We start from the raw sequence: 27,054 nt of genomic DNA, 5'->3' as shown, positions 1-27,054 counted from the left end.
TTCATATCTCTCTCCTGACCCTTGTCTTTTCATCCATCTCTCCTCCTAAAAAAGCCCCATGTCTACGTAATTGTGACAATGGTTCCAGCTACATTTATTATGAAGTGAGATATTTCTAACAGCCAGTTTTTCTCTCGTTTGTCCGACAGCACCTACAGAACCCGGCTAACTTCCACACAGCAGCAACAGAGCTGCTGGACTGGTGCGGAGATCCCCGAGCCTTTCAGAGACCCTTTGAACAAAGCCTCATGGGATGCCTAACGGTAAGAAGACCCGCGCTGACCGTCTCAGCCAATCACAAGTCTCCATTACGGCTACGAACCAATCACACACCTCTGTTGGTTGTGTCAGCCAATCACAGCTCTCCGTTAGGGCTACGAACCAATTACATCCCTCTGTGTGTTGTGTCAACCAATCACAGCCCTCTGTTATGGTTATGGGCCAATCACATCCCCCCCGTTCCCATGTCAACCGATCACAACCCTCAGTTATGGTTACTGTTACTGTTAGCGACGGCGAAGTGAAGCAGCTGCTCAGGCCTTCAGGGGCCTGTGACCGAGGTTAAAGCCCCAGTCACGCTTCACTGTCTGCGCGCACACACACACACACACACACACACACACACACACACACACACACACACACACACACACACACACACACACACTGTGGGATTATTTAAGATACTCTTTGAAGAGGTAGGGTTTCAGATGTTTTTGGAAGATAGGCGGGGACTCTGCTGTCCTGGCTTCAGGGGGAAGCTGGTCCCACCATTGGGGTGCCAGACCAGAGAAGAGCTTGGACTGGGCTGTGGGAGCTGCCCTCCCGTAGGGGTGGGAGGGCCAAGAGACCAGAGGTGGCAGAATGGAGTGCTTGGGTTGGGGTGTAGGGTTTGAGTATAGCCTGAAGGTAGGAAGGGGTAGTCCCTCTTGCTGCTCCGTAGGGAAGTTCTATGGTCTTGTAGTGGATGCAAACTTTGACTGGAAGCCAGTGGAGTGTGTGGAGGAGCAGGGCGACATGGGAGAACACTAGGAGGGCTGCAGCACTCTGGATGAGTTGCAGGGGTTTGATGGCACAAACCATCAGCGAATTGCAGTAGTCCAGACGGGAGATGAAAAGTTTAAAATGTTAATGTCACGTGCACTATTACAGTGAAATGCCTTTCTTGCAAGCTCTAAACCCAACAATGCAATAATCAATATCAATGTAGAACTAAAAAATAACATAAGGTAGATCAAAAACACGATAAATAAAATAAGAAATAAGAAGAACATGAGAAAGTACTGAACAAAAATATATACGCAACATCCAACAATTTCAAAGATTTTATTGAGTTACAGTTCATATACAGAAATCAGTCAATTGAAATAAATACATTAGCTTCTAATCTATGGATTTCACATGACTGGGAATACAGATATGCATCTGTTGGTCACAGATACTGAACCTTAAAAAAAGGTAGGGGTGTGGATCAGAAAACCTTCAGAGGTGCAAATATTTTTTTTATCATACCTTTATTTAACTAGGCAAGTCAGTTAAGAACAAATTCTTATTTTCAATGACGGCCTAGGAACAGTGGGTTAACCGCCTTGTTCAGGGGCAGAACAACAGATTTTTACCTTGTCATCTTGGGGATTTGATCTTGCAACCTTTCGGTTACTAGTCCAACGCTCTTACCACTAGGCTACCTGCCGCCCAAAATATGATGAGAACTACATTGATTTGAGGTTCACTTATATTGGGAGTAGTGCCTTTCCTCAGCCACAGTGTGTTATATGTGCAAAAATACTGTCTCACAACTCAATGAAACCTTCACTCTTGCGCAGAGATTTAGAAACAAAACATGCCAATTTGAAAAATAAGCTGCGGGAGTTTTTTGAGTGAGAATTAAGACGACTTTCGAGTAGTAAGAAATGTATAAAAGCAACCGATACCATTAACAAGAAGGGGCTAGAAGCATCTTATATGGTGAGCTACCGAGTGGCTAGGAGAGGCAAGCCCCATACTATTGTGGAGGACTTAATTCTTCCTGCGGCCGAGGATATGGCTGGGACAATGCTGGGGGGAAAAGGCCAAAAAAACTATACAGACAATGCCTTCATCAAACCACACTGTTTCACGATGCATCAGTGACATGGCAGGAGATGTTTTAAAACAATTACTGCTTCGCATAAAAGGCAGTGAATTCTATGCGTTACAGCTGGATGAGTCAACAGACGTGGCGGGCCTGGCACAGCTCTTGCTATATGTCCTGTTACGTTTATGAGTGGTCAATTAAGGAAGACATCCTCTTCTGCAAATCACTGGAAACCAGGACAACAGGAGAGGATATTTTTAAAGTACTGGACAGCTTTGTGACATCAAACTTTGGTGGTGAAGATGTGTTGGTATCTGTACTGATGGCGCAAAAACCATGACAGGGAGACATAGTGGAGAGGTAACGCGCGTGCAAGCAGTTCCTCCCGACGCCACTTAGGTACACTGCAGCATCCACCGAGAGGCTCTTACTGCCAAGGGAATGCCTGACAGCTTGAAATAGATTTTGGACTCTACAGTGAAAATGGTTAACTTTGTTAAAGCAAGGTCTCTGAACTCTCGTGTATTTTCTGCACTATGCAATGATATGATATAACGCTTTTACAAAACAGAAGTGCGCTTGTTATCAAGGGGTAAAGTATTGACACGTTTTTTTTTTAATTGAGAGACGAGCTTTAAGTTATTTTTACTGACCATAATTTTCACTTGTCTGACCGCTTGCATGATGACGAGTTTCTCACACGATGTCACGTCCTGGCCAGTATAAAGGTTAATTAGTATTGTAGTTTGGTCAGGACGTGGCAGAGGGTATTTTTTTAATGTGGTTCAGGGTGGTGTGTTTTGTAAAAAGGGTGTTTGATTTAGTAATTCCGGGTTTTGGTTTATGTTTAGGTATTTCTATGTGGAGTCTAGTGAGTGTATGTCTATGTTTGATTAATTGGGGTTGGGACTCTCAGTTGAAGGCAGGTGTTGTCTATCTGCCTTTGATTGAGAGTCCCATATAGTAGGGTGTGTTTGTGTTTGCTTTTGTGGGTGATTGTTCTGTGTTGAGCTTTGCTTTGCCAGACTGTTTGTTAGTTGTTTGTTTTTCGTTTTTGTTATTTTGTATGTTCATTTTTGAAGATAATTACAAATCAAGATGAGCATTCACGTACCTGCTGCGTTTTGGTCCTCCATTTCTACCAACAACAACCGTGACACACGACTGGCCTATCTGGGTTGTTTTTTCTCACCTGAATGATCTGAATCTAGGATTACAGGGACTCTCCTCAACTATATTCAATGTGCGGGACAAAATTGAGGCTATGATTAAGAAGTTGGAGCTCTTCTCTGTCTGCATTAACAAGGACAACACACAGGTCTTTCCATCATTGTATGATTTTTTTGTGTGTAAATGAACTAAAGCTTACAGACAATGTCAAATGTGATATAGCGAAGCACCTGAGTGAGTTGTGTGCGCAATTACGCAGGTACTTTCCCGAAACGGACGACACAAACAACTGGATTTGTTATCCCTTTCATGCCCTGCCTCCAATCCACTTACCGATATCTGAACAAGAGAGCCTCATCGAAATTGCAACAAGCTGTTCTGTGAAAATTGAATTTAATCAGAAGCCACTGGCAGATTTCTGGATTGGGCTGCGCTCAGAGTATCCTGCCTTGGCAAATTGAGCTGTTAAGACACTGATGCCCTTTGCAACCACGTACCTATGTGAGAGTGGATTCTCGGCCCTCACTAGCATGAAAACTAAATACAGGCACAGACTGTGTGTGGAAGATTGTACGGAGACTCTCTCCAATACAACCCAACATTGCAGAGTTATGTGCATCCTTTCAAGTACACCCTTCTCATTAACCTGTGGTGAGTTATAAACAATTTTTGATGAACAAATAAAGTTTTATATGTAAGATGGCTAAATAAAGAGCAAAATTATTGATTATTATTATATTATTATTTGTGCCCTGGTCCTATAATAGCTCTTTGTCACTTCCCACGAGCCGAGTTGTGACAAAAACTCACATTCTTATGTGTCACGTGTGCTCCCTCTCCGGCCTCTAGGTCACCAGGCTGTTCGTTAGGGCGCACACCTGTCACCAGTGTTAGGCGCATAATGACACTCACCTGGACTCCATCACCTCCTTGATTACCTGCCCTCTGTTCCTGTTTCATGTCGGCGCACTGTTCGTGTTTCTTGTTTACTTATTTATAAAATGTTTTCACTCCCTGAACTTGTTTCCTGACTCTCAGCGCACTCGTTACATTATGTTTAATAAATGTATTGTATAGGGTGTGTGTGGCAGGCTTACAATGATGACAAAAACAACATTTGAGAGTGCGCTGACCGTGGTGCTAGAGAGGGTACGCAGCTGGAGGTTGAATTTCTGAAGCGGTACGGGACTATAAAAAGTTTGGGAACCACTGCTCTAAAACAACGTTGGAGGTGGCTTATGGTAGAGAAATTAAATTAAATTAAATTAACAAGCTGGCAACAGCTCTGGTGGACATTCCTGCAGTCAGCAAACTAATTGCATGCTCCCTCAAAACTTGAGACATCTGTGGCATTGTGTTGTGTGACAAAACTGCACATTTTAGAGTGGCCTTTTATTGTCCCCAGCACAAGATGCACCTGTGTAATGATCACGCTGTTTAATCAGCTTCTTGATATGCCACACCTGTCAGATGGATGGATTATTTTGACAAAGGAGAAATGCTCACCAGCAGGGATGTAAACAAATTTATGGGAAAAAAATTGAAAGAAATTGTCACGGTTGTCTGAAGAATGGGACCAAGGCGCAGCGTGTGTATCGTTCCACATTTTATTTTAACTGTGAAACTATGCAAGACATACAAATAAACTCATAAACAAACAACAAACCGTGACGAAGAGGTGCAACATACACTTACTCAAAATAATCTCCCACAAAACCTAGTGGGAAAACCAACAACTTAAATATGATCCCCAATTAGAGACAACGATGACCAGCTGACTCTAATTGGAGATCATCCCAAAAAACAACAACATAGAAATACAGAAACTAGAACCCCACATAGAAATACAAAAACTAGACAAAACCCCCAACATAGCAATAAATAAACAAGACAAAACCCCCTGTCACGCCCTGAAAATAAACGCTTTCTATGGTCAGAACGTGACAGAAATACGTTTTTTGTGCGTATGGAACATTTCTGGGATCTTTTATTTCAGCTCATGAAACATGGGACCAACACTTTACATGTTGCCTTTATATTTTTGTTCAGTGTATATGCAGGGTCAATTCCAATACCATATTTCCAATGTGCAGGGAAAGTGGAGCGATAGTAGAGCATGAACCTGCAGGAGCGAGTCACTGTTTTGATGTTTGCAGAGAACGACAGGCTGTTTGCCAGGGTCACGCAAAGGTTCTTTGCACTCTGGGAGGGTGCAGGCCACACTGTTACGGAGAAGTCTTGGAGCGTGCAGGCCTTCCCCGGGAGGAAGAGCACAAATTGAGAGAGATGTTTTTTTTACAAAATTTCTGAATGTTGTCTTAAACTGAAGGGATAGCATCTGTAGGCCTAGTGTGTGTAGAGTGTGTAGTGTAAATGGACAAACTCATCATTCTGTAAGTCACTTTTAAAGCTTCTTAAAGCTGGATCAAGTACAAGTGTTGGTTTAGGATTACTTTTTTTTGCTCTAGTTTCCACTCGTTTTTAATTTTTTTAATCTAAACATTACTCAGTCTATAGGTTGAGTAGATGATCAAGGTTAGCAAATCTGTGCCGAGCTTTGCTCAGATTGAGCCTTCCGAACACATCTTAGGACAGTGTTTTTTCTAGGACAGTGGTGATGCGGAAGCAGTAGTCGCTCTACAGACGGGTTGCTTCCGGCAGTGTAGTACCAATGCTCCAGCTTAACCGTCTGTAGAAGTTCCAGCAGTTGAGACGGAGAGGACGATTCGGAAATGGGAAGCATGTCACCCGGTAACGTCACTGGCGTATCCGCTTGTTGCCCCTAGCTACACATGAGCACAATTCCTGCCCGCATTTCAAGCCCCGACAACCCAAACTCGTAATTTGTTGGGAGTTGTCTGTCTCCCCAGATTTTTTCTCCCTTTCGAAATGTCAGAGAGAAGCCAACATCCTCCCCATACCTTGTGCTGTTGCCTGACTTACAATGCTCCAAGGTCTGGTATATCCAAGACTACGGAAGCAGTCTGACAACTAAATCTGTGAGTTTACTGAATCATCTGATGACTGTGGTTTTTAACAGATGCTCAAACAATGTTCCTGCTGATCTTTTAATTTCCCATCTGTGTGTGCGTGCTACAATAAATTCAACAAGGCTTTTTACATCATGGTTCACCTCATAAACCTGTTCCAGCATAATCTCATTCTAGGAACCCAGAGCCAAATATCACATTATTCGATAACAGAACATCAGGGTTAGGAGGTTAGTGGGACACAAGCATTTCCTAGTTTAGCAGGCATAAGATTATAACTGTTTGCTAAGGCGAGTCAAGGTACTTTCTATCGTGCTTTCATGATAAATGGCAGACATGGAACAAACATATTGTAGTGAAAAGTAGTTCACTATATAGGGAATAGGGTGCCATTTTGGGATGCACGTTACCTGTCCGACTGGTCTCTCTTAGATCTGAAATATTCAAAAGCTCAAACAGTGAAGGTTTTGATTAGCTTCCACACAAATACTCCTGAATATGTTGCAGATAGTTACTTACTGTGTTGATAATTCTGTGGTTGCTCACTGAGTAGTGTTCTGGTTACTTATCGATTGTTGTCTAACTTTCTCTCTCCCGTCTCCCTTCTTATATCTCTTTATTCCCCCCCCTCTCTCTCTCTCCCTCTCCCTCTCTCTCTCTCTCTCTCTCTCCCTCTTCCTCCCCCTCCTTCATCCCTTTCCTCTTTCTATCCCTCCCTCTAGGTGGTGAGTCGTGTGGCAGCCCAACAAGGCTTTGACCTGGACCTAGGCTACAGGCTGCTGGCTGTGTGTGCTGCTAACAGAGACAAGTTCACGCCCAAGTCTGCAGGTAAGAGACACTGCAAAATTACAGACTAAATACCAGGCAAATATCAGGGTCGTGTTCATTAGGGCACGCAATAGAAAAGGTTTTGCAACGTTTCTCATTGGACAGATGCAGGTCGTAACCTCCTGTTGCAATTTGTTTTCTTCTGTTTGGTGCCAAATGTACCCAGGTGAAACAGGACTGTAAAATAAAGTGTTACCCGCACCATGATGAAGTGCAGGCTAGGAAGTCACTGTATGAGACACAGCTACTGTTGAACACCCCAGGCCCAACGTTTCAATCTTTTAGGAGGCCTTTTGTGTGAATTGTTCTCAGTCCGAGTTCCTAAAGTAGATTATTGCATTTACTGTACAGTTGAAGTCGGAAGTTTACATACACCTTAGCCAAATACATTTAAACTCAGTTTTTCACAATTCCCAACATTTAATCCATGTAAAAAATTCCCTGTCTTTGGTCAGTTAGGATCACCACTTTATTTTAAGAATGTGAAATGTCAGAATAATAGTGGAAAGAATTATTTATTTCAGCTTTTATTTCTTTCATCACATTCCCAGTGGGTCAGAAGTTTACATACACTCAATTAGCATTTGGTAGCATTGCCTTTAAATTGTTTAACTTGGGTCCAACGTTTTAGGTAGCCTTCCACAAGCTTCCCACAATAAGTTTGGTGAATTTTGGCCCATTCCTCCTGACAGACCTGGTGTAACTGAGTCAGGTATGTAGGCCTCCTTGCTCGCACACGCTTTTTCAGTTCTGCCCACAAATTTTCTATAGGATTGAGGTCAGGGCTTTGTGATGGCCACTCCAGTACCTTGACTTTGTTGTCCTTAAGCCATTTTGCCACAACTTTGGAAGTATGCTTGGAGTCATTGTCCATTTGGAAGACCCATTTGAGACCAAGCTTTAACTTCCTGACTGATGTCTTGAGATGTTGCTTCAATATATCCACATAATTGTCCTTCCTCATGATGCCATCTATTGTGGATATAGATACTTTTTCCTGTTTCCTCCAGCATCTTCACAAGGTCCTTTGCTGTTATTCTGGGTTTGATTTGCACTTTTCGCACCAAAGTACGTTACTCTTTAGGAGACAGAACATGTCTCCTTCCTGAGCGGTATGACGGCTGCGTAGTCCCAAACAATAGTACGCAAGTATAAACACCATGGGACCACGCAGCCGGCTGATTTATTTTGATTTTCCCATGATGTCAAGCAGAGGCAGTGAGTTTGAAGGTTGGCCTTGAAATACATCCACAGGTGCACCTCCAATTGACTCAAATTATGTCAATTAGCTTATCAGAAGCTTCTAAAGCCATGACATAATTTTCTGGAATTTTCCAAGCTGTTTAAAGGCACAGTCAACTTAGTGTATGTAAACTTCTGACCCACTGGAATTGTGATGCAGTGAATTATAAGTGAAATAATCTATAGTTTGTTAACAAGAAATTTGTGGAGTGGTTGAAAAACGAGTTTTAAGGACTCCAACTTAAGTGTATGTAAACTTCCGACTTCAACTGTATCTATAAGGTTGTCTGATCACATCCTGGTCACAGAAATGGGATGCAAGTTTTAAACAGAGCTCTGTGGGCCCTTGTCAAAAGAGGTGCACGTTGTAGGGAATAAGGTGCTATTTGGAACATAACCATGGTCATATTTTAGGGCTTCTGTGGTTTTGTTCGTTTCTGCCTTCTTTAACCTGCTTGTACAGTATCTCAGACATGACGTATGGCCAGAGTACATTATAACAGAGAGTATTTATAGTAGCTATTAATCTTTAATGTGCCATTGAGAAGAGCTGTCCGGATGGCAGGCAGCCTCACAGAAAACAGTCAACTCGACAGTCTCTACACACACACACGCACACGCACACAAACACACACACACGCAAACACAAATGTGCCCACACACACACACACACACTACAGTAATGCTGTCCTCAGACACTTTGCCTTTCAAATCCAATCCCTCCAATCCATACCCCATTCTTCCTCGTAGTGTCCATTTGTCGGAGTGAAATCTGGATAGGCAGGGATGAGGGAGAGAGAGAGAGATGGATGGATGGATGGATGGAGAGGTAGAGAAAGCCTGACAAAGCCATAACCGGTCAGAATAAAGATAAACGGATGGTTGAAAGAACTTTGAGTAACCATGAATTTGATTGGCTTGTTTTTGTGGTAAATATTTGGGATTAAGGCATTATGTGCTAGCATGTACAGTTGAAGTCGGAAGTTTACATACACTTAGGTTGGCGTCATTAAAACTTGTTTTTCAACCACTCCACAAATTTCTTGTTAACAAACTATTGTTTTGGCAAGTCGGTTAGGATATCTACTTTGTGCATGACACAAGTAATATTTCCAACAATTGTTTACAGACAAATTGTTTCACTTATAATTCACTGTATCACAATTCCAGTGGGTCAGAAGTTTACATACACTAAGTTGACTGTGCCTTTAAACAGCTTGGAAAATTCCCGTAAATGATGTCATAGCTTTAGAAGCTTCTGACAGGCTAATTGATATCATTTGAGTCAATTGGAGGTGTACCTGTGGATGTATTTCAAGGCCTACCTTCAAACTCAGTGCCTCTTTGCTTGACATCATGGGAAAATCAAAAGAAATCAGCCAAGACCTCAGAAAAAAATGGTATACCTTCACAAGTCTGGTTCATCCTTGGGAGCAATTTCCAAATGCCTGAAGGTACCACGTTCATCTGTACAAACAATAGTACACAAGTATAAACACCATGGGACCACGCTACCGTCATACCGCTCAGGAAGGAGACGTGTTCTGTCTCCTAGAGATTAACGTACTTTGGTGCGAAAAGTGCAAATCAATCCCAGAATAACAGCAAAGAACCTTGTGAAGATGCTGGAGGAAATAGGTGCAAAAGTCCACAGTATCCACAGTAAAACGAGTCCTATATCGACATAACCTGAAAGGCCGCTCAGCAAGGAAGAAGCCACTGCTCCAAAACCGCCATAAAATATCCAGACTACGGTTTGCAACTGCACATGGGGACAAATATCGTACTTTTTTGGAGAAATGTCCTCTGGTCTGATGAAACAAAAATATAACTGTTTGGCCGTAATGACCATCATTATGTTTGGAGGAAAAGGGGGGAGGCTTGCAAGCCGAAGAACACCATCCCAACCGTGTAGCACGGGGTGGCAGCATCATGTTGTGGAGGTGCTTTGCTGCAGGAGGGACTGGTGCACTTTACAAAATAGATGGCATCATGAGGAAGGACAATTATGTGGATATATTGAAGCAACATCTCGAGACATCAGTCAGGAAGTTAAAGCTTTGTCGTAAATGGGTCTTCCAAATGGACAATGACCCCAAGAATACTTCCAAAGTTGTGGCAAAATGGCTTAAGGACAACAAAGTCAAGGTATTGGTGTGGCCATCACAAAGCCCTGACCTCAATCCTATAGAATATTTGTGGGCAGAACTGAAAAAGCGTGTGCGAGCAAGGAGGCCTACAAACCTGACTCAGTTACACCAGGTCTGTCAGGAGGAATGGGCCAAAATTCACCAAACTTATTGTGGGAAGCTTGTGGAAGGCTACCCGAAACGTTTGTCCCAAGTTAAACAATTTAAAGGCAATGCTACCAAATACTAATTGAGTGTATGTAAACTTCTGACCCACTGGGAATGTGATGAAAGAAATAAAAGCTGAAATGAATCATTCTCTCTACTATTATTCTGACATTTCACATTCTTAAAATAAAGTGGTGATCCTAACTGACCTAAGACAGGGAATTGTTACTTGGATTAAATGTTGGGAATTGTGAAAAACTGAGTCTAAATGTATTTATATGTGTACACACAACAGAATTACATTTCTCCATTTCATCTCTCATGTCTCAGTGCTCATCCGTAGAGAACATTTTCAAAATCAACTGTTTCTATTCTTTCTTCTCTTGAAATCGTATAATTCCTTAGTGGTTGATCCACCTATTAGAAGAGCCCAAGCACACAGACAGACAGACAGACAGACAGACAGACAGGCAGACGTTAGTTTATATGGCTAGATCTATTCCCTTCACCTGTTTCTGTACTGATGGTATAATGTGACTGTCGTCCAGGGCTCAAGTTGAACTGTGTTGTCTGTATGACAGTTCAAATCATCTCCAGGCCTTGTGATGGCTCTGGGATCTTGTTATAAGAATCCAGCCTGGACCTGGGCCCGATGCATCCCAAATGGCCCCCTATGCGCTATGGGCCCTGGTCAAAAGTGCTACAGTGAATAAGGCTCCATTTTGGACACAAACTAAAATATGGGTTCAGGGGAATAGGTGGTGGGCTGAAGCCTTAAAACACGAAGTTGATCGATCCCCGTCGAGGGAGGAGCAGAGTTTTTGTAGATGACAGTAAACCATTCTTATGACTATAAGATTTGTATGCACCTTCATTTCTTGCACATTTTTTCTCATAAAAAATATATTTCAACACACGGCCGCTCAGGCAAATTTGCTAAACAACTTAACTTGGAACCAATCAGAACTCCCGTACATACCCCTCGTGATGAAGGCAGCCAATGTACGGCTTCTATCTACGATGTAAACACAGCTTCATGTAAAAACACGAGCTGCTGTCTGATGAAGAGGAACCGATATAGCTAGCTCCCCAAATGAAATAAGATAAATATCTGTTTTGAGGGCACTTGAAATATGCAGCATGCAATATGAATTGTCTTGATCATATGAAGAGGTAACTCCATTGATCATTTAGACAATGTATTGAAAGCTAGCCAATGTTACAGTTTGACTAGCCTAGCCAGCTACTGTTAATGTCATTTTGTGTTTCATTAGCTAGCTATCGCTCTGTCAGAGAATTCAATTGTTGAATCATGTTTTGGCATGATTATATTTCTCATTTCAATTAACTAGCTGCAGGCTTAAAATGAACATTCAATCAGACACTTTGCAAAGAAACCCAAATCAGAGCATGTTGATAGAAAGATGTGTGCCTGTCATGTATGTTAGAATGGAGGTTTAAAAATGACAGTTGCATATCGATATTAGCCAATACATATAGCATAGCCTACACGAACAGTGCCTTCAGAATGTTTTCATACCCTTTGACTTATTCCACATTTTGTTGTGTTACAGCCTGAATTCAAAATTGATTAAATGTCGTTTTTTTTGGTAACACTTTACTTGACACTTAGTTTCATAACACTTTATGATATGGTCATAACCATGTCATAATATGTCATAACAGCTGACATAACTTCTTATAATCTGACATAATATGGTCATAACACTGTCATGACCCATATGTTTACACCTGATGTGACATATGTTGCATTATTTTATGTCTGGTTATGACACCTACATTTCCCTGCCAAGAAGTTTCCTTTCATTCTAAAGTTTGTAATGAAGTCATGTTTTTACACTTCATGACACTATCAAGCAGCATTATGACCACCTGTGTCACTTTACTTGGACTAAGGAAATACACTTTATGACACTGTCAAGAAGCATTATGACCATCAGTGTCATATAAGCCAGATAGGCCTATCACGTACTTGCCCTTATATCAGTCATCAGTCAAAAAGAGGGTGTCTTGTCCTGCTCCTGAAATCTGCTCCTACATTCATCCCAGTCATCAACAACAGAGCATTGGGGTATGTGCATGTCTGACATGGTCAATTTCAGAAAATGTTATAAAACATAAAAATACAGTTGACAAGTAGTCTATGGTGTAATAGAATGTTTTGCCTTGTGTGGAAGGGTTTTGTGGGTTTTAACACTCTTATGTAGGTGTCATAACCATCCATAAAATAGCTACCATGGTAGGTTTTGTGAGTTTTGACACTTATGTAGCTGTCATAACCAGCCATAAAATAACGCAATATATGTCACAGGTCTAAATATATGTGTCACCGTGTTATGACCATGACAGGTTATGACAAGTTATGTCAGCTGTTATGATGTATTGTGACATGGTTATGGCCGTGTCTTAACATTTTATTACGCTAGGTATCAAGTAAAGTGTAAAAAAAAAAAAATTGCACCCATCTACACACAGTACCCCATTATGACAAAGTGAAAACTTGTTTTTATAAATCTTTGCAAATTTATTGAAAATGAAATACAGAAATATCTCATTCACAGTACATAAGTATTCACACCCCTTTGCTATGACACTCCAAATTGAGCTCAGATGCATCCAATTTACTTTGATCATCCTTGAGATGTAACTACAACTTCATTGGAGTCCACCTGTGGCCAATTCAATTGTTTGGACATGATTTAGAAAGAAACACACCTGTCTATATAATGACTATCAGTTGACAGTGCATGTCAGAGCAGAAAATATACCATGATGTCCAAAGAACTGTCCATAGATCTCCGAGATGGAATTGTGATGAGGCATATATCTGTGGAAGGGTATAAAACATTTTCTAGAGTGTTGAGAGTTTCCAAGAGCACAGAGGTCTCCATCATTGAGAAATATATATTTTTTTTTATTACTCAGACTCTGCCTAGAGCTGGCTGTCCGACCAAACTGAGCAACCGGGCAAGAAGGACCTTGGTCAGGGAGGTGACCAAGAACCCAATGACCACTCTGACAGAACTAGAGTTCCTTGGCTGAGATGGATTCTATCACGCCCAGAAACCTGCTCCTTTTACTCTCTGTTCCGGACGTACTAGACGACCAGTTCTTATAGCCTTTAGCCGTACCCTTATCCTACTCCTTCTCTGTTCCTCTGGCGATGTAGAGGTTAATCCAGGCCCAGCAGTGCCTAGCTCCACACTTATTCCCCAGGTGCTCTCATTTGTTGACTTCTGAAACCGTTGGTTTCATGCATGTTAACATTAGAAGCCTCCTCCCTAAGTTTGTTTTATTCACTGCTTTAGCACACTCTGCCAACCTGGATGTCCTAGCCGTGTCTGAATCCTGGCTTAGGAAGACCACCAAAAATTCTGAAATTTCCATCCCTAACTATAACATTTTCTGACAAGATAGAACTGCCAAAGGGGGCGGAGTTGCAATCTACTGCAGAGATAGCCTGCAGAGTTCTGTCTTACTATGCAGATCTGTACCCAAACAATTAGAGCTTCTACTTTAAAATATCCCTGTGGCTCAGTTGGTAGAGCATGGTGTTTGCAATGCCAGCATGGTGTGTGCAACGCCAGGGTTGTGGGTTTGATTCCCACGGGGGGCCAGTACAAAAATATATATATATAAATAAATAAATAAAAATGCATGAAATGAAATGTATGAATTCACTACTGTAAGTCGCTCTGGATAAGAGCGTCTGCTAAATGACTAAAATGTAAAAATCCACCTTTCCAGAAACAAGTCTCTCACTGTTGCTGCTTGCTATAGACCACCCTCTGCCCCCAGCTGTGCTCTGGACACCATATGTGAACTGATTGCCCCCCCATCTATCTTCAGAGCTCGTGCTGCTAGGTGACCTAAACTGGGACATGCTTAACACCCTGGCCATCCTGCAATCTAAGCTTCATGCCCTCAATCCCACACAAATGATCAATGAACCTACCAGGTATAACCCCAAAGCTGTAAACACGGGCACCCTCATAGATATCATCCTTACCAACTTGCCCTCCATATACACCTCTGCTGTTTTCAACCAAGATCTCAGCAATCACTGACTCATTGCCTGCATCCGTAATGGGTCTGCGGTCAAACGACCACCCCTCATCACTGTCAAACGCTCCCTAAAACACTTCAGCGAGCAGGCCTTTCTAATCGACCTGGCCAGATATCCTGGAAGGATATTGACCTCATCCCGTCAGTCGAGGATGCCTGGTTATTCTTTAAAACGGATCCTCACCATCTTAAATAAGCATGCCCCGTTCAAAAAATGTAGAACCAGAAACAGATATAGCCCTTGGTTCTCTCCAGACCTGACTGCACTTGACCAGCACAAAAACATACTGTGGCAATCTGCATTAGCATCAAATAGCCCCCGTGATATGCAATTTTTCAGGAAAGTTAGGAACCAATATACACAGGCAGTTAGGAAAGCTAAGGCTAGCTTTTTCAAGCATAAATTTGCACCCTGTAGCACAAACTCAAAAAAGTTCTGGGACACTGTAAAGTCCATGGAGAATAAGAGCACCTCCTCCCAGCAGCCCACTGCAATGAGGCTAGGAAACACGGTCACCACCGATAAATCCACTATAATTGAGAATTTCAATAAGCATTTTTCTACGGCTGGCCATGCTTTCCACCTGGCTACCCCTACCCCGGTCAACAGCCCTGCACCTCCCACAGCAACTCGCCCATCCTCCCCCATTTCTCCTTCACCCAAATCCAGATAGCTGATGTTCTGAAAGAGCTGCAAAATCTGGACCCCAGTCAAATTAGCCGGGCTAGACAATCTGGACCCTCTCTTTCTAAAATTATCTGCCGAAGTTGTTGCAACCCCTATTACTAGCCTGTTCAACCTCTCTTTCGTATCGTCTGAGATTCCCAAAGATTGGAAAGCAGCCACGGTCATCCCCCTCTTCAAAGGGGGAGACACTCTAGACCCAAACTGCTACAGGCCTATATCTATCCTACCCTGCCTTTCTAAGGTCTTCGAAAGCCAAGTTAACAAACAGATCACCGACCATTTCGAATCCCACCGTACCTTCTCCGCTATGCAATCTGGTTTCCAAGCTGGTCATGGGTGCACCTCAGCCATGCTCAAGGTCCTAAACCATATCATAACCGCCATCGATAAGAGACAATACTGTGCAGTCATATTCATCGACCTGGCCAAGGGTTTCGACTCTGTCAATCACCACATTCTTATCGGCAGACTCAACAGCCTTGGTTTCTCAAATGATTGCCTCGCCTGGTTCACCAACTACTTCTCTGATAGAGTTCAGTGTGTCAAATCGGAGGGCCTGTTGTCTGGACCTCTGGCAGTCTCTATGGGGGTGCCACAGGGTTCAGTTCTTCAGGTCGTCTCTCTACTCTGTATACATCAATGATGTCGCTCTTGCTGCTGGTGAGTCTCTGATCCACCTCTATGCAGACGACATCATTCTGTATACTTCTGGCCCTTCTTTGGACACTGTGTTAACTGACCTCCAGACGAGCTTCAATGCCATACAACTCTCCTTCCGTGGCCTCCAACTGCTCTTAAATGCAAGTAAAACTAAATGCATGCGCTTCAAACGATCGCTGCCCGTACCTGCCCACCCATACAGCATCACTACTCTGGACGGTTCTGATTTAGAATATGTGGACATCTACAAATACCTAGGTGTCTGGTTAGACTGTAAACTCTCCTTCCAGATTCACATTAAGCATCTCCAATCCAAAATTAAATCTAGAATCGGCTTCCTATTTCGCAACAAAGCATCCTTCACTCATGCTGCCAAACATAACCTCGTAAAACTGACCATCCTACCGATCCTCGACTTCGGCAATGTCATTTACAAAATAGCCTCCAACACTCTACTCAGCAAACTGGATGCAGTCTATCACAGTGCCATCCATTTTATCACCAAAGCCCCATATACCACCCACCACTGCGACCTGTAAGCTCTTGTTGGCTGGCCCTCGCTTCATACTCATCGCCAAACCCACTGGCTCCAGGTCATCTACAAGTCTTTGCTAGGTAAAACCCCGCCTTATCTCAGCTCACTGGTCACCATAGCAGCACCCGTAGCACGCGCTCCAGCAGGTATATCTCACTGGTCACCCCCAAAGCCAATTTCTCCTTTGGCTGCCTTTCCTTCCAGTTCTCTGCTACCAATGACTGGAACGAACTGCAAAAATCACTGAAGCTGGAGACACATGGAGACTCACTAGCTTTAATCACCAGCTGTCAGAGCAGCTCACAGATCACTGCACCTGTACATAGGCCATCTGTAATTAGCCCATCCAACTACCTCATCCCCATACTGTATTTATTTATTGATCTTGCTCCTTTGCACCCAAGTATCTCTACTTGCACATTCATCTTCTGCACATCTACCATTCCAGTGTTTAACTGCTATTTTATAATTACTTCGCCACCATGGCCTATTTATTGCCTTACCTCCCTTATCTTACTTCATTTGCACACAATGTATATAGACTTTTGTTTTTCTACGGTATTATTGACTGTATGTTTGTTTATTCCATGTGTAACTCTGTGTTGTTGTATGTGTCAAACTGCTTTGCTTTATCTTGGCCAGGTCGCAGTTGTAAATGAGAACTTGCTCTCAACTAGCCTACCTGGTTAAATAAAGGTGGAGAAAAAAAACGATAGTTTCTACAGCACTTCACCAATCTGAGCTTTATGGAAGAGTGGTCAGACGGAAGCCACTCCTGAGAAAAAGGCACAGGACAGAACGCCTGGAGTTTTCCAAAAGGCATGTGAAAGACTCTGAGAGCATAAGACAGAAAATGATGAGGTCTGATGAGGCAAAAATGTAACTCTGCAAAGCGCTATGTCTGGAGAAAATTTGCCACAGGTCATCCATCACCTGTCTAACACCATCCCTACCGTGAAGCATGGTGGTGGTAGCATCATGCTATGGGGAAGCTTTTCAGCGGCAGAGACTGGTAAGGATAGAGGGAACAATGAATTGAGCCAAATACAGGCAAATCCTCAATGAGAACCTGCTTCAAAGTACAAGCGATCTTAGACTGGGGTCACCATCCAAAGCCTAATTAATAACTTCACCATGCTCAAAGGGATATTCAGCATCGTTGCCCATCTTTGTGAGGTTTTGAAAACCCTCCCTGGTCTTTGTGCTTGAATTTGTTCTTGAAATTCACTACTCGATTGAGGGACCTTACAGATAAATGTATGTGTGGGGTACAGATATGGGGTTGTCATAAATCAGATCCTCCTCTCCACCCTCTCCGAGTTGGGCATCTCCGGTGCGGCCCACGCTTGGATTGCGTCCTACCTGACAGGTCGCTCCTACCAGGTGGCGTGGCGAGAATCTGTCTCCGCACCATGCGCTCTCACCACTGGTGTCCCCCAGGGCTCTGTTCTAGGCCCTCTCCTATTCTCGCTATACACCAAGTCACTTGGCTCTGTCATATCCTCACATGGTCTCTCCTATCATTGCTATGCAGACGACACACAATTAATCTTCTCCTTTCCCCCTTCTGATAACCAGGCGGCGAATCGCATCTCTGCATGTCTGTCAGACATATCAGTGTGGATGACGGATCACCAGCTCAAGCTGAACCTCGGCAAGACGGAGCTGCTCTTCCTCCCGGGGAAGGACTGCCCGTTCCATGATCTCGCCATCACGGTTGACAACTCCCTTGTGTCCTCCTCCCAGAGTGCTAAGAACCTTGGCGTGATCCTGGACAACACCCTGTCGTTCTCCACTAACATCAAGGCGGTGACCCGATCCTGTAGGTTCCTGCTCTACAACATTCGCAGAGTACGACCCTGCCTCACACAGGAAGCGGCGCAGGTCCTAATCCAGGCACTTGTCATCTCCCGTCTGGATTACTGCAACTCGCTGTTGGCTGGGCTCCCTGCCTGTGCCATTAAACCCCTACAACTCATCCAGAACGCCGCAGCCCGTCTGGTGTTCAACCTTCCCAAGTTCTCTCACGTCACCCCGCTCCTCCGCTCTCTCCACTGGCTTCCAGTTGAAGCTCGCATCCGCTACAAGACCATGGTGATTGCCTACGGAGCTGTGAAGGGAACGGCACCTCCATACCTTCAGGCTCTGATCAGGCCCTACACCCAAACAAGGGCACTGCGTTCATCCACCTCTGGCCTGCTGGCCCCCCTACCTCTGAGGAAGCACAGTTCCCGCTCAGCCCAGTCAAAACTGTTCGCTGCTCAGGCACCCCAATGGTGGAACAAGCTCCCTCACGACGCCAGGACAGCGGAGTCAATCACCACCTTCCGGAGACACCTGAAACCCCACCTCTTTAAGGAATACCTAGGATAGGATAAAGTAATCCTTCTAACCCCCCCCTTAAAAGATTTAGATGCACTATTGTAAAGTGGTTGTTCCACTGGATATCATAAGGTGAATGCACCAATTTGTAAGTCGCTCTGGATAAGAGCGTCTGCTAAATGACTTAAATGTAATGTAAATGTAATAAAATGTTAACCACTATTATTGACCACGGAATTAGTCCATCTAACTTATTATGTGATCTGTTAAGCACATTTTTACTCCTGAAATTATTTAGACATGCCATAACAAATGGGTTGAATACTTATTGACTCGAGACATTTCAGCTTTTCATATTTTATTATTTAAAAATAAATTCTACAAACAAAATTCCACTTTGAAATTATGGGGTATTGTGTGTAGATCCGTGACACAAAAATCTCAATTTAATCAATTTTAAATTCAGGCTTTAACACAATTTTTTGGGGGAAAAGTAAAGGGGTGTGAATACTTTCTGAAGGTAATGTATCTGCTCTTGGTAGCTAGCAACAGATCTACTTGTTGTAACTTGCTAGCTAACTAGCAAGTTAGTACATTACTAAGATTCCTGTGCTCTAAGTTAGGAGTCATTTTACAGCTTGCGTTGATGGTATCACATTTCTATCACTCAACAGTTAGATTGCAGCTTGTCGGACGGAGATCTCTTTCGAGTTGTCACCACCAGCTGTCTTCTACCTTAGATACAGATTATGTGATTGGCAGACGTGATCAGCAGAGATAGTACACCAGTTTTGATTGGTTTATAGTTTAGTACTCAGCGGTGTTTGCCTGTTCAGCTAGCGAACATAAAAGCAAGTATTTTGAAAACATTTACAAGAATTTACTTAGCCAACAAACAGAAATGTGTTCAGAATAAATAAATATACACAACATGTAAAAAAAAAAAAAAAAAATCCTCCCTCAACAGAGATGGATCATCTTGAAAACTAAAGCAGCGCACCACCTAGAAGGAAAGAGGCTAATGGGAGATGTTCTGAAAGGAATTATACATAAGTAGGGAATGAAGAAAGAGAGGGAAGGATGGGAGGGAGAGAGGGGAGTGGAGGGTGGGAGGGAGGGAGGAGAGTTAGGGATGGAGATATGATGCTGGGAGGGAGTGAGAGAGGGAGAGAGAGAGAAACGGAGGGGGAGAGAGAGATGGGAGAAGTGATGAAGGCAGATGAGCCTCAGACTGGTCTCACTCAGACAGCCAGCATCCATCTTACCTCGGTTGCAAGGACGTCTGTCTGAGGAACCAGACAAGAGGGCGACGGTCGCAGAACACACACAAACACACACAGACACTCTTAAGGCCTCTATTTGAGGCTGGACTAGATGATGCACCAGCCCATCACCAGCACGGCCTGTATTTGAGTGTGTGTGTTTTGTGTGCGTGTGCCTGTGCTTGTGCGTGTGCGTGTGTGTGTGTGTGCCTGTGCGTGTGTGTGCGTGTGTGTGTGTGTGTGTGTGTCTCCGTGCACATAAAGTGCAGCCCCAGCACAATCCCCTGACAGCCAGGCTGGCGACAGAGGGTCCCACATCTGACACCTGAGAGCTCAGAAGGAGAGCAGGAGTCTGAGGTCCACTCTGGGGAGGGGAGGGGCCAGCCTGGTCCTCCAGCTCCGCTCTGTATGCTGATCAATCATACAGTGACAGGATAGTTATTACAGTGGAGATGTTCAAATGGAAAGAAATTGTCTGTACCCTTATAGGCCAAGTATTAATGAAAATGCCAGATATTTCAAATATTACAAATGTTAACTTTACCTCTATTTGTAGTGGCTGTATTAGGCTTAATGTAAGCAGCCTGTTTGCCTAGGACTATGTAGCGTGTGTGCATAGTCATATTATTTTGTGTGTACACCTATGTTTGTGTATGTGTGTTTGTGTGTGTGGGTGTGTATATGCGTGTGTGTGGTGGTAAGGATGAGCTGTCTGGGGTTTGTGACCTTTCAGAGTGAGAGATTAACCTGCCGCATTAATCTGCGATTAGTCAGAGAAGAGACTATTGGGTTAGCATTAGTTTACTGTGAGCGTACAGTACACTCCCCTATGTACTTATTGTGACAGCGTAGCTAAATCTTTTCATTTGTCTCTATACTCCAGCATTTTGGATGCAACAGTACAGAATGTCACCTTTTATTTGAGTGTATTTTCGTACACATCTGTTTCACTGTTTTGGAAATTAAATAACTTTATGTATCTATTCCCCCATTTGAAGGTGTCATAAGTATTTGGACAACTTATAGTGTATTACATTTAGTCAAAAGTTTAGTATGTGGTCCCATATTCATAGCACACAATGACTACATCAAGCTTGTGACTCTACAAACTTGTTGGATGGATTTGCAGTTAGTTTTGGTTGTGTTTCAGATTATGTTGTGCCCAATAGAAATGAATGGTAAATAATGTATTGTGTCATTTTGGAGTCATTTTATTGTAAATAACAATAGAATATGTTTCTGAACATTAATGTGGATTCTACCATGATTACGGATAATCATGAATGAATCGTGAATAATAATGAGTAAGAAAGTTACAGAGGCATAAATATCATACTCCAAAAAATGCTAACCTCCCCTGTTATTGTAATGGTGAGAGGTTAGCATGTTTTGGGGGCATGATTTTTGTGCATCTGTAACTTTCTCACTCATCATGATTCACGATTCGTTCATGATTATCTGTAATCATGTTAGCATCCATATTCTGTACTGTCGCCTCATATGAAATATTTGTTCTCAAATCCAAAATGCAGGAGTATAGAGCCAAAAATAAAAGTTTTAACTTCACTGCCCAAATAAATATGTAGGGGAGTGTAGCTGCCTCTATCCACACTGTTGTGATAGTATTTGCTGTTAGCATGGCTACCCCACGCAATAGGCCACCTTGGTGCCTCTTCTATTATTAGCTTTGTGTTTGTTACTGTATCCCAGCCCCATCCCCACAGGAGGCCTTTTGCCTCTTGGTAGTCCATCATTGTAAATAAGACTTTGTTCTTAATTGACTTGCCTAGTTAAATAAAGGTTAAATAAATATATAAAATGAATATCTGTTGCTGTGGCTGCATTACTAGCTGCAGTTAGCCTTTAGCTGTTAGCCGATAGCTGTTAGCCGATAGCTGCTTGCAGTTGCTGTATCTGGGATTACCCAGCTGCAGTTCGCTGTTAGCCATTAGCCATTGCTGTGGATTACCTGCAGACTGTTCACTTCCCTGCTGGAGAGTCATTAGATAATGGTTATGCTGCCCTACAAAGACCAGAGCTAACCCTAATCCTATTCCTCACAGGAGAGAGCTAGCTCTGAGATGGAGGATGTGCCACTGTCAAGATCAACTGGCAACGCTATGGTAGCCTAAACATAATTTAAAAGGTTAAAAAAGTTACCTAAAAGGTTAGGTCTTCATAGAAAAAATATGTTTATTGGTAATTAACTGTATCAAAAAGGTAGCCTTTTCATCTGACTGACTCATTTGCTAGTTATTTATAGCCTTCCTCAGACATAAGCCTAGAAGGGGAAGTGGATAGATGTAAGGCACAGAGCATTATGAGTTGTTTCACATGTAGGTGTTGTACTGTGCAGACCAGTGGATATTTTGGGTTACCAAACTAGTTTTTGGTTCCTCTCTAGTGGCAGCAGTCAGTCAATCATTCACCTGTCTCAGATCGTGTCCATCCTTTCCTGAAGCTGTCTCTGTGACATTCAACAAACACATTAGTGTCCCTCAAAATGACAGCACCGACAGACATTTACACCTCTCGCTCATAATGCTCACTGCTTACATATTTGCATGAAGAAATATTTCCAACAACTCCTTTTCTGAATTCCGGAGAGGGGCGAGTTTGGAGTTGTTCTTGGGTTGATTTCAAGGTGTGACCGAGGATGATTCTTTAATTTTTTTGTTATGCTTTATGTATTATTTCTTTCAACAAGTCATGGCATAACATGTAGGCTAGTGATTACTACCCTACAGTACAGCAGAATGTCAACAATGTTTGGTTATTGTTGGCAGAGGATACTAAAGGTTGTAGAAAGATGCAGGATCTTGCTTGTATTCCCTTAAATTAAAAAATTATAGCCGTTTCTGGCAAATAAATACTAAGTTATTGGATTGGATTCTATTGAATACTGACTGTTTTGCAATAGAGAAGTATTTAATATCACTCATTCAGGGATTGAATTTGAAACGGCTATGTGACCTTATTCATATAGATACCACAACGAAACTGTCTTTTGGGTTTAGGGGGAGGGGTAGACTATATGGAGCGAGCAAGAGACTGCATGACTAAGACAAGTGTGCAGCCAAGTTAGCCAACAGCGATGCTACTGTCTCTTGATTTCCTTCTGACACATTTGCGACTGAGCGATAGAGCTGTACATACAGCTCAGAGACTGTATAGAGACTGATAACTCAGAGACTGATAACTCAGAGACTGATAACTCTCCTCCTGTTTCTTTCTCTGCTGCTTGTCGCAAATCTATCACTGTCGTCTCTAAAGTGAAATCGAGAGGGTTGTGAAAAGGTGTAACTTGGGACAAATAAGGGAGAGAAAGCTGTTAAGGATGTATTTGTTTGGAGTGGAGGGGAAAGGGAGGAGAGGGTAGAGGAGGGGAGAAGGAGATGGAGAGAGGTTATAACTTGGCTGTGAAGGTACAAAAGAGAGGTAGAGAAAAATTATGTAAATGATCTTGGATGTGAAGGGAATATGGGGACAGAGAGAGAGTTGGCCAGGGTTCTGTATTAGTTGGAAGTGTCCCTCCACTGATGTCCCCCTCTCTGATCTCAGACGTAAAGAATGTTGAGCAGGCCAGGCAGGGCTGTGTGTGGAGAATGTTGGGCCAGTCAGGCCAGGCAGGAATATGGAATGCTGTTAGCACTGAGTAAATCAACAAAGCACGCTCCCTGGGAAATCTGCTGTCGCACGTCAGGGAAAGCAACAAATGCAGCGTGTCAACAGTGACGGATCGCTTCCAGTGTGAGGCAGGCTGTAACTCACAAGCAAAACATATTCTGTACACACTCTCTCTTTAGCTTTGTCTTTCACACACTCACCCTTTCTCTGCCCCCCCCCCCCCTTTCTCTGTAAGTTCTCTGTTTCCCTGTAGCTGCGTGAGGCAGTGGTAGTTCTCCTTTTTTTAGTTCTCCTTTAGAGAGAGAGAGAGAGAGAGAGAGAGAGAGGAGAGAGAGAGAGGAGAGGAGAGAGAGAGAGAGCAGTCCTACTACTGCATTATTAACTGATGTTGCTATAGGGCTATTTATAGTGTGTATGTCTGACACTAAGCTTTGCCTCCTTAGATGAGATGATGATAATGATGAAATCACTTTGCAACATAAAAGTACCGTCAACTTTTCAAACTAGTAAAACCCTGAAACAGATAAGTGTTCCGTTTTCAAAAGGTACGGAGGAAAATGCTTATTTTACGTGGTTATGATGTTATAATATTTTACATTAGGTGATTCATTGGTTCACCTTTACAGTGAAATGTAAAAAGTCATTTTGCTAATGCCAAAGCTGAACTTCAGTAGAACAGTGCTGACTTAGCCGGTCTCTTTTGTGGAGGAAAAGTGCGAAGGGAGGATATCACAGCGTACACACCTTGGGTGAAGAACTGTTTCACATTGCACTTTCCACACAGTGAAATGCTGCATCAGACCTCCGTGTGTCAATGATGGTCCTCTGTAGGCCTGCGTGCCCTCTCTCTCTCTCTCTCTCTCTCTCTCTCTCTCTCTCTCTCTCTCTCTCTCTCTCTCTCTCTCTCTCTCTCTCTCTCTCTCTCTCTCTCTCTCTCTCTCGCTCACTGTGTTTCTCTTTCTCTGTTTGTGTCTCCCTCTGTCTCTGATGCATTGGCCTTTGGCCAGGATACTGTCTATCTAGCATGTTAGGTCCCACCCACTTCTGCAAGTCAGAAATGTGAGCTGGCTGCGTTTTTTTCTCCTTCCTCCCCGCTAGCTAAGTGTCTGTGGGGCTGTCTGTGTGTCTGAGAGAGAGTTTGTGTGTGTGTGTGTATGTGTGTGTATATGTACATACGTGCCTGTGTGTGTGTTTGTATGCGCGATTGGAGCTTCAGGGGCAGTGCAATGGATCACTAGTGAATAAAGAGGAGGCATAAATAACAGCACCACACAACAGAGGTGAGGAGTCCCTGTTTCTACTGCTCTCATTCTCTGACTCTTTCCTTTTCCCTCACTTTCTTCTCTTCTCTTCCCCTCCCTCCTCTCCCTCCTCTCTCTCTCTCCCTCCTTTCCTCCCTCCCTCCCTCCATCCTGTCATCTGTGGAGCCAGTTGGAGCTGGTAGCAGGTACAGCAGGAGGCAGGAACCCATTACTATGGTGCAAGCTCTCTGATTGGCTGAGCCGGGGAGACCGGGAGACTGCTTCTAAATAATAGATGTGCATTGTGCCGACACTGGACAGGAAGGAGAGAGAGAGAGCGAGACAGAGAGAGAGAGAGAAAAAACAGAGGCAGAAGGAAGAGGGAGAGACAACAGGGAGAAGGAGAGAGCGAGGGAGAGGGAGAAAGAGCGATAGGGTAGGGGAAACAGAGAGGCAGGGGAAGAGGGAGACAGCAGGGAGAGAAAAAGCGAAAACAGAGAGAAAGATAAAAGGGCAGAGGAAAGAGAGTTAAAACAAGGGAGAAATAAAATAAGCTAGAGCGTTGCCATTGGCCTCTGTGGGAGCTTAGCTGTGTTCTGACATCAGAGCCTTCTCTCTCTCCCTGTGCCATGACGACAATGAGATGAGACACACTGGGACTTTTCTTGACTCTGGGTAAGTCTGAGAGCGGTGTGTGAATGTGAGTCCGTGTCCGAATACCCGTATTGAGTATGCTTTAAATGCCAGGATGTCATACTAATTTCGCCTTTTCATCTAGTACAATTCGCTGCACACTATTGAGGAAGAGAATTGTCATTCGAGACCCACGTGTCTGACAACAGCTGATAATCAGCTGAGGGGACACACTGTACCAAAATCAACAAATGGCGGGAATCAACGCAGTTGCGCATTAGATGATGCATTCTCAGTAGGATAAGCCTAGTATGTTGATATTTGTAGCTTACTGCATCGTTGTTACTAAACAGTATGTTCTAAATAGTATGTAGTACGATTAGTAGGGTCATTCCATGAAATTAGTTCCTTTTGCATCCCTTTGATATTTTAAGTGGAAATTGTGCACAAATATTGCATTTTTTTTAAGTATGTTATATTAAATGAAGCACCCTTTAATATTGACCACATGGAAAATTCTATAAATCTGATTTTGAATATGAATAGCGACTTGCTAAGGTGCCAAAATTCAGCACTTTGACATGTCCCTCCATCAACCCTGGGCCACCTCTAGGAAGATATGAACCCACTTAAGCCCAGTATTTCTACAAGTTTCACCATCATTGTAAAACCCTAGTTATAGTTTGTTGTTTTGACAAAGTCATTTCTGAAGACTATTATTTATTTCATGTTATTAATCATACATTTTAAGGTAAAAAAACAACAACCTGTCCCTCATTTTAAGGTCAACCCTGTTACGTGAACTGAACTTTTTTTTAATTCAAAAGAGACATTGAACATCTAATAGTCAAATCCTAGTGAAAAGCAGGTGAGCTGGTTCTACTCTTTTTGGCCATTTTCTGGTGTTTTGTGGTGGAAAACTGCGCTGGTCGAGCATAACACGTCAACCCTGTTACCCAGGCTAGAAATGTTTAGTGAAGCTTGCATTCAATTGCACCTCCCTGTTGCACATAACAAGCTTCCATTCCCTCTGTCACAAGGGGATTTATGGCTGATTTAAGATGAAATCGTCAACCCTGTTACAGTCAGTCCTTTTAATGTCAGCCCTGTTAGGTTTTTTTAGCACTTAATAAGCACCTAATAGTCATTTTTTTTATTTAACATGAGATGAGAAGTGTTTTTTATTAAGTTGAACATGTGCTCTCGACAGAATGTTAAAATTTGGTGAAATAACACTTTTTTTCACCAAGTTACACTACTCAAAATTAGTGGAACGACCCAGTACACAGGATGGAGTTTAGGTAAGTAGTAGACAAGCCAGATTTCGGACACGGCCTGTGTGTGTGTGTGTGTGTGTGTGTGTGTGTGTGTGTGTGTGTGTGTGTGTGTGTGTGTG

General features: G+C 43.0%; 1 protein-coding gene across 6 annotated transcripts in view; it reads left to right on the top strand.

Moving 5' to 3' along the window:
* Window positions 1-27,054, top strand: part of LOC106608394 (zinc finger MIZ domain-containing protein 1) — a 195,969-nt gene that overhangs the window by 146,175 nt on the left and 22,740 nt on the right. For 4 of the 6 annotated variants that reach the window (XM_045722019.2, XM_045722012.2, XM_045722017.2 and 1 more), the window contains exons 5-6: window positions 150-263; window positions 6,960-7,065. In XM_045722019.2, coding sequence (XP_045577975.1) covers window positions 150-263; window positions 6,960-7,065 — 220 coding nt within the window. Of the gene's footprint in view, window positions 1-149; window positions 264-6,959; window positions 7,066-24,806; window positions 25,065-25,193; window positions 25,701-27,054 lie in introns of those variants that run through there. The other 2 variants (XM_045722022.2, XM_045722021.2) reach the window with 2 other exon arrangements.

Source organism: Salmo salar, chromosome 01, assembly GCF_965601325.2.
Source record: "Salmo salar chromosome 01, fSalSal1, whole genome shotgun sequence".
Classification (NCBI taxonomy): domain Eukaryota; kingdom Metazoa; phylum Chordata; class Actinopteri; order Salmoniformes; family Salmonidae; genus Salmo; species Salmo salar.
The sequence above is the reverse complement of the archived record's forward strand: the minus strand, read 5'-3'. Positions and strand labels throughout refer to the sequence as shown.